Source organism: Camelus bactrianus, chromosome 8 (assembly GCF_048773025.1).
Source record: "Camelus bactrianus isolate YW-2024 breed Bactrian camel chromosome 8, ASM4877302v1, whole genome shotgun sequence".
In the NCBI taxonomy this organism is placed as follows: Eukaryota; Metazoa; Chordata; class Mammalia; order Artiodactyla; family Camelidae; genus Camelus; species Camelus bactrianus.
The window spans coordinates 58933060-58941862 of record NC_133546.1 but is presented as its reverse complement, the minus strand read 5'-3'; the positions used below and the strand labels follow the sequence as shown (position 1 = coordinate 58941862).

General features: G+C 32.6%; 1 protein-coding gene across 4 annotated transcripts in view; it reads right to left on the bottom strand.

Annotated features, from left to right (window-relative positions):
• Positions 1–219: 219 nt before the first annotated feature.
• The window catches only part of MAP3K7 (mitogen-activated protein kinase kinase kinase 7), a 64806-nt gene continuing 56222 nt past the window's right edge, over positions 220–8803 (bottom strand). For all 4 annotated transcript variants that reach the window (XM_010948924.3, XM_010948926.3, XM_010948927.3 and 1 more), the window contains 3 exons: positions 5897–5958; positions 5113–5228; positions 220–3426 (listed from right to left, as the gene is read on the bottom strand). In XM_010948924.3, coding sequence (XP_010947226.1) covers positions 3246–3426; positions 5113–5228; positions 5897–5958 — 359 coding nt within the window. In that variant the 3' untranslated portion in view covers positions 220–3245. The remainder of the gene's footprint in view (positions 3427–5112; positions 5229–5896; positions 5959–8803) is intronic.

Here is an 8803-nt window from a genome sequence, read left to right as displayed (position 1 = left end):
AATGTAACTTAGAAATACTACTAGAAACCAGGCTTCTAATGAGAAGTGTAGTGATGTATGCCAAGTTATATTTCATACAAATCAAGATTCATTGAAATTGTGAAGAGAATCTATTCAATGAAAAATCTGAATTGGAGGAAATGATGTGTTAACTGGCCAATCACTCAGCCTCTCAAAGTTCATGATTATGTTACAACCGCACTGAGTATTATAAGAATATTGACTTTTCAGTTTTTATTTGATTTTGTATAAGGTAAACATGCTGCTGGAGCAGAACATCTCACAGCTCATTTGCTGATAAATCATTCACCATTTTTAATACCAAGTTTAGAATAACAATCTGAATTTTATTACAAACAAAAATAAATCTAAAAAGCGTCCTTCAATTATACAGTATGCACAAGGATTTCTGCATTACATCATTTTACATAAAATGTTCTGAATGACAGAAGTAGAACTTCCTACCATTTGAAGAGAGGAGCTGACTGCTGAAAACCACACACACTTACAGAAAGAAACAGAAGTTTCACAGGGAAGGCCTGTGATCTCTGGCTACAGGCAGGAGCTGAAACTAGAAACATAAAAGAAACTTGGCGAAAAAAAGACATTCAATACTCTAAAATACTTCAGCAAAAATAGTCAAACATTTGTAAACAACTTTTAAACAGATCTCTTCAATATGCTATGTTGCTATAAGGTAAATACTTTTAACTGATTTGACTCAAAAAAGCTATTTTTACTGCTGAGGAATATTTTCCTCTAGGTTAGATAAAAGCTTTGTTTTCTTTCCCTGGAGGCAAAAGTAAAACATAATTAGGGCTTTTTCAACGACTGTGAATTTGTTAGACACTTGCTTGTCTGTTTTCTATTTCCACCCCCCAAAACGAGAGTTAGAATAAATGGTAAAACCAGAATTAATAACAAATTTGGCTCCTTGTTAACATCTCTGTTAGAAGGGTTGATGGGTGAGGACACTGATGAAACGGGCTGAGGATTTTAATTATCCCTGCAATCCTTTTCTCCCATCAGCAAGGATAATCAGGATTTAAAAAATATAAGCTGGGCAACACAAGTACTTAAAACAAAGTAAGGCTGAACTGCACTCGGTGTCCAGGACAACTACAGGACTTAAGACCCCTAGGAACATACTGTAAACAAACAAGCAAGTGTTCAACAGCCTTTTTTTTTTTGGCACCATGATTTAAAACCACTATTTTCTTCCATTTACCTATTTGGGATATTTTTATGAAGTGATTGCATGTAATAATAATAATAATAATAAAAAAAAATTTTTCCTTTATGTATGTAATATATAGCAAAAACACATTAATGACTAGAAATAAAAATTGAGATCTATAATGCTAAATTCTAATGGAAAAGTTAAGGCTTAGCATCCACGCTTGGCTATCTCATGCTCAGAGATAATCAGAACAATCTCTAAACACTGGCTAGGTCCCTTTTGGTGGAGTGACAGATGTCAATACAAGCAGCCGTACTATGGAAGAGTGAAGCTTTTCCTAAGAGTTATTTTATGTGCCAATTTTATTTTACTATTAATACGCTGAGCCTAATATCACTTTCAGCCAGGTAATTATCTGGAAATGAAAACCCTCCTTGTATTTAAGTGAAGTGATGGTAGATATTTATTTACCAGAAACTTTCTAATAATAGATTCTGAAGAAGCTAAAGTGACACAGTTTAGTACAAACTGTCCTTTACCTTTATTGCTTGTATACACAAGAAATACATTATAAAACTCAGTGGGAAGAGGGAAAAATAATGGAAGAAAAAGTTATCTGCTTTAGCATTTTAAGAATAGTTTTGATAACTTCTTAGATCAACTTGCTTATCTGAAACAGAGCAAAACTACGGTACAATCACGATATATTTCTAATAATCACAACAATTATGCTTTCATTTTTAATTTTCTCTCCATAAAATATTAATGCTATAAAAATGAGGTTGATGACATCCCTATTTAAAAGACATCTTGTACTGGTATCAAAATGTAATTTATTTTAATACCAACTGAAAAAATAGAGCTTATATAGTCTATTATTTCACTGAAGTTTTATTATTACTTTTATTTTCAAAGTTGATAGCAAAGCTATTGTTAACAATATAAATTTTCTCTTTATAAGTGAAATTCTTTCAAAAATGTTGAAAGGCAGCAGGCATTCTAGGATGGGCTTGCAAGGAAAATCAATTACTCCAATTCTAATAAATAATTTGGATGCTGGAATAATTTAGATATACTCCTTTAACTCCCTCACTAACCTGTCCTCATTTGCCAGGTTTTTCACTCATTTGGTATTGTAAAAGAAATCTAAGCCCAAGCTTGTTAGCTGGAGCAATTATTTCTATTTTCCATTATTTCTCTTTAGCTTTTCAAATATACAGTAAAACAAGCCAATAATCATTGCAGGATGGAATGATCATTTAAACTGGATCATGTTCATTTACCTTTTAATTTCATTTAAGGGATATTAATATTAGAATCTTAAAAGCTTTACAGTTTCAACACACATACACGCAATCACAGAATTAAAAATCTTTTATACTTAAAAAAAAAAAGAGTTCCATTTTGTTCAATGTATTACAGTCAAATTTTAGTCTACTGAAATATGTTTTTCTTAAATATGGCAGCCGCCACTTACCTTTAAATATTTTATGGATGGAACTAAGTTCAGTACTGATCCAAGGATGCTGGCATCAAAACCCTCACTCTCAACTATCCCTAAGGATTCTGCATTTCTATAAGGTACCACCAATTATTCTAGATTTATAATACCCTGTCTTTAACTTGGTATATACCATCTTTTGGAAAAAAAAATTCTTGGTTTTTTTGAGATGAGATACAAGAACAAAATCATTCTTGAGGTTCCACCTCGAAAAAAAAGATGATGTTTGCACACAGCAGCTAGTTTGATACCTCTGTTTTTGTTAGGCTAGCCTTCACACAACAAGCATGCATACACAGCCACGGTTCACTGCATCTGTTCTGAAGTTGAGAACTGCTGCTTATTCAAGTAGAGATGCCCCCATGTTATGGAAGGAGACAGTTGAATTGCATGTCCACCATGAGAAAAGGAAAATAAACGATGAAACAAATGCAGCAAATTAGGCAGCTGGCATTCAGAACACGCCAAAAAGCTAACACTCATCAATTGTCATTATAAGGGTTTTTCTTTCCTTAAAAAAGAAGTCTTTCTTTGCATATTTTAAAATTTAACAGTCCCAAAGAATCATGAAGTGCCTTGTCGTTTTTGCTGCTGACTTCTGATGACATCTAGTTGTTTTTTGCATTGCTGATAGTAAGTAGAAAGGCTTTTGTTTTCATCTAAAAGCTTTTTATGTTCCTGTACCAGACGAGATGTATTTTGCTGGTCCTTTTCATCCTGGTCCAGTTCTGCAACTAGTTCTTGCCTAAAAACAAATACCACATATTACATATGATGGAAAAATTCATACCGTAATAGCTGATGATGGAAGCTCAATTAATTAGTAGAACTTTAATTCTGTGTTTATCATTATGCATCTTAGATACAAAACTCAAATACAACTATGGGCTGGAATGGAAACTATTATCCACTCCTCTGGTGTAATCAAATATCATAATCCTTTTAATAAGCAACTCTACTTAGAACAGATAAAATGGTATAATAAAAGTTGGAGAAAGTTTCATTTGGTATCCCTTTTGTGTAGAAAGGAATAAAAAAGGCTGGGAAGGGCTTTATCTGGCTACAGGACAATAAAGGACAATAGCACTTAAAGTTTTTATCATTCACATGTATTCATATTCATATTCTGAAGTCACAATCCTATTTAACTATAGTGAAAAGTGGTAGCTAATTGAACATTTGCAGGCTAATTAAAATATGTGCTATTCAACTTAAAAATCTCTATCCTATTTTAAAATAGTGTAAAGAATACAAAGTACCACTTTTTAACCACTCACTTTGCAACCATTTCCAGGAAAGAACCTCAGAGTCTTTAACATCCTGATAAACTTCCAGTGCCTTTTATTTGGGGAATATTATGTGTTGGCTCCTAAAGTGAGGTCACTGGGTATAACTGAATAATTAATGAAAAGTTCTCCAACAAAAACTTACTAGTAATACTTCTTATTTAAAGTAAGAATTTAAAATCAATTAAAACTGTCCGTTTTCACAGTGCCTCCCAATTTACCACCTGTTTCTTCCCAGCATGGAACTCCTCTTTCAAATGATTAAAGTATGAAAAAAGTACAGGTTAAATATATGACATAAGAAATACAGATTTTTTTTTTCTTAACATAAAATGTCAGCAGTTCCATATTAGTTCTACAGTTTGCAGACTCTAGTATTTAATCTCGTATCTAGCTTTACTTTTAAAATATTACATTGAATTCATCTAAATCATTGTATTAGTAAATTGTGAAAAAACTATTGCCTACTCCCACCTTTGGGAAGTACCAGCATAAACCAGCTTCACAGGTATACAACTTCATGAAGGTCATGCTCAAGAAAACTGAAATATTGTTTTTAAGATCTCAAATAGAGAAGAATGGAAACGGGACTATATTTCTTTAAAAGGGGAAGAAGGCAGATCTCTACATCTCCTAGAAAAACCGGTGTGAGCATAAAACTCCCCAGAAAAACACTCACAGGTATAAAAGAAAGCCCTCTAATAAGTAATTTTACTCTCTTAAACATACACCTGGAAAGAATACATCTATAAAAATGTTTCTAAGATAAAGCACAACTGAACATTAGTAAATAAGATTATTTTCTCTGTCCAAGGAAACAATAAATTTTTTAACAATAAATCTAAACAGCTTCTAACTTTAAAATTCTGAGAACATAAAACACATGGTTATGAGCATCAGTTTATTTTCCTTAGTTATAGTTTCCTAATATAATAAGATGTCGCCAAGAGTTGAATTTTACATGAAAAATTAGCCAAAGGGTGCTTAAAACAAACATAAACACACAGAAAATTTACAAGTTAGAAAAATGCTTAATGATTAATTCTAAAAATTACAGTTTTCAGGTCTTTAAATAATATTGTACCCTAACATATTTTAAACTCAAAATATTTATGTTTTATTTTTATTCATAAATGATAACTTACTTTCTCTGTAGTAACAATGCAATTTCTGTTTGGACTTTCATATATTCTTGTGCCATTTTACAATGCTGTTCAAATACTGCCATGGATTCTTTGGAGTTTGGGCATGGTGCTAGAGGCTGAAAATAAATCAGGAATGTTAAAACATAATTAAATCAAATCTCAGTATCTATCTGAGAGTTAAGACAGAGACTGTGATATATTTTTATAGCACTTAAAGCAATAATCTTTTAAAAATAAGTGTTAAACCACGCCTAGAAAATCTGTGTCCTTTTGTCAGCGTTAACTCAGATCTTAAATTTACACTTGCTGTTTTAACACTTTTGTTGTTACAAAGAATTGTAACTAGAGTACTCTCCACCTCTGGTTTTACATTTCAGGTTGCCAAACTTTATTTTACTGAAAGATGTTTACAACTCTCATACTCATGAGGAGACACTGAAGTATATTACTTACATTTTCAGTCACCATAAACACGTAGAAATGAGTTTATATGAGTTGTATATTTTAATGCACTAAAAATTAAGAAAAATGCTATTCTTGGCAGTCTTGAACAAAGATATGAGTATTTTAAGATGATTATTAGAATGGGATCACATGATTTTAAATTTGATTAACTTAACTGAGAATCAGTTATTTTAGCTTGATTTTAAAAAGTTTAAGGAGGTCAACAAAAAGCATAAATAAATGAATATACAATGAGAGATAGGAAAACAGCTGTCCCCTTTCAAGATAAACTTCTCTGAAAAGGAAAAAGTAAACTTCACTGAGAACAGTACTGCTTTACCTGTAGTTGGTGATCCAGTGTAAGATAAGCCATTGGGATGGAATTATCTGATCCATTGGTATCTGGAATTAAACCATGTATTTTATTTATTTTCTGTCATAAATAATTACAAACAAAAAGCAAGAGAGCATGCATGAGATACTGGTATTGTTTTTCCTAAAGGAAAATAAAAGTTATTGATACTGGTAATTTTTGAATTCTAAAGGTTGACAGAGTACATCCAATTACAGATAATTAGAATGCCACCATACTCATACCTACAATTTAAGTTGGCTATAAGTTGAATAGAACACAATATATTAAAGCATGTAAGCCCTTGTTTAATTAAAAACAAAAATAGTGATATGACACCTTTATATTTTAAATTCAGTCTTAACTGACTCTACTTAATCAAACCTCATATTTCTTTCTTTCCTTGATTATGCTAAGTTTACTAAAAAGCTGTGTCAATTCCAGCAACATCAGTTGTCCTTAACAGGGAAAGGGAGAAAACAAGAGACACACTTTCAGTGGATCATTTTCAATTAGTATAGATTCTAATGTGAGCCGCCCATCCCACCCCACCCCTCTCAACGAGACTCACTACAGAAAACGAGAGGTGTTATTACTGGGCATATATCACACACATGGACAGTATGGAACCCGTGACCCAGTGTCATGCCCAAAACAGTTAAATTCAAACAACCAATTCTATCAAACTATTTGAAGAGACAGGTTTCGCTTCTATTTTCAAAGAGGTAAAACTGCCATAACAACTTGCAAGAGAAGCATGGCATGGTCTCTTTCCAACATTAACATTTATGTACAACAGTTCCAGAAGTGGACAGGATAACTGTGAAGTAATATGGGCTTTCTCTTTCTGAAGTAGCTGCTTTCCCATTGTTAACAGAGATAAATGAGCTAAACGAGTGAGCTGTTCAGCCCTTTCTCTGACAAGTGACTCCTTGAAAGAGTGGTGCGGATAAAGGCAAGGTCAGGATGACAAGGCACTGCCTCAAATGCAGTAAGAAACTACGACAGTCTGATGTTCAGTAACCTTGTAATTTACTGCTGACAGATATTTCAGTTTTAGTTGTTTTTTTTTTTTTTTAAAAAAGCCATTGAGAATGTGCTTGCAAATAACTCCAAAAGCTAAGCTAAATCAGACCAAACGAGATAATGCACGTAAGGAAAACCACGCAATGCTAGCTAGCATATGGTAAGCACTCAACACATCACTGCTGGTGGTGGTTATTATTATTATTTGTATTATTGATACTAAATGAAGAATTGGGAAAGGATGGCAATTTTAAATACTCAAGTTTACATTTCAGATTAAAAAAGTAATGTTAATTAAATACTGGAGTGTAATAATGAAAGAAGAACAGAAGAACTCTACTGCCCAGGAGAGTCTTTAGCCTAAAATCATACCAATATAAAGGTTTTTCTGAAATGGCTAAACAAGAAATACATTTATTTTTCTGATTAACCCTCTCTCCACTCCCTACAATAGTTTCAAATAATGATCCCAATGAACACCACTTTCCACAAAATTAAACTTATTAAAAATGACTCCCCCTGACCTACTGGAAAAATTTAGGGTCTTGAAAGAGTTTCTTCTGTTTAATACCTCCACTCCTATCACTTTGTTAAATTTTTGATATTGATATATCTTATCAAATCAGTTCCCTATACCTGATATGTGTTTCAGACTTAAACGTATCAGTGTTTCACAGTATTCTGGGGGTGAAAAAAAAAGTCCAAGGATTGTGCTATTCCAACAGTTCTGAAGCCCTTTCTTTGATAGTGGGGAACATATGGTTCTTTATTGAATTTCACCTGTTCTTTAAAACCCAAAAGTGAAATTTTACTTTCTCACTTAAACTGAAATTTAGCTTTAAGTCTCTGGTCACAAGTTAGCAAAGTTATTCCACAAAAGTTTGTCTTTTAATGTTTTAATTCTGGTCAAATCTAATAACCTCCCTTCCTAAATGTCGAGACTCACATTGACTTGGTTAAGTTAGGTGAAATCTCTTTTCTAGCCCCTTAAACACAATACCTATTTACAATCTCATGTTCTTTTAAGTATGTGTTCCCTTCATGTGGAATGCTGTCTTCTCCTTTCTGACTAAAGACAAATCTCACTATTTTACAAAAAATTCAGAGAGCACGCCAGGTCTCACCTATGACTATTAAAACACTCAGCTTGTACTGTAAATGTAGTTTACTATATAGCATGATGAATTTATTTTTAATATGTCAGTATTATGACTCTAGTCAGATGGCAAGCAGTGGGGTATGTCTTAAATGTCTATCTTTGCAAAGTGTTAAGCATGGGAGAAAAACCTCCAGTGAATACTCCCTCCCACTGTGGTGTCCTCTTCTATGTCTAGGCATCTCTCTCACAGCTGTATGTATGCATGCCTTTCTTTATCTCAAATATTAGTAGAAACCCAAGAGCACTTATGTGTTACGATTATTAAGTCACTGTGCTCTTTATTTTTCTCTGAAATAACACAAAAATCTCTCCCCTTTTTAATTAAAAAAATCTAATTAATTAGGTTCTTTTTTTAAACTGAAGCACAGTTGATTTACAATGTTGTAGTAGTTTCAGTTACACACATATATGTGTGTGTGTGTGTGTATGTATGTATTATGTGTATATTTTTCACACTTTTCCATTATAGATTATTGTAAGATATTGAATACAGTTCCCTGTGCTATACAGTAGGTCCTTGTTGTTTATCTATTTTATATATAGTAGTGTGTATGTTAATCCCAAACTCCTAATTTATCCTCCCCTACTTCCCCTTTAGTAACCATAAGTTTGTTTTCTATGTCTGAGTTGATTTCTGTTTTGTAAATAAATTCATTTGTATCATTCTTTTAGATTCTACATATAAGTGATATCATTTGTCTTTGTCTAAC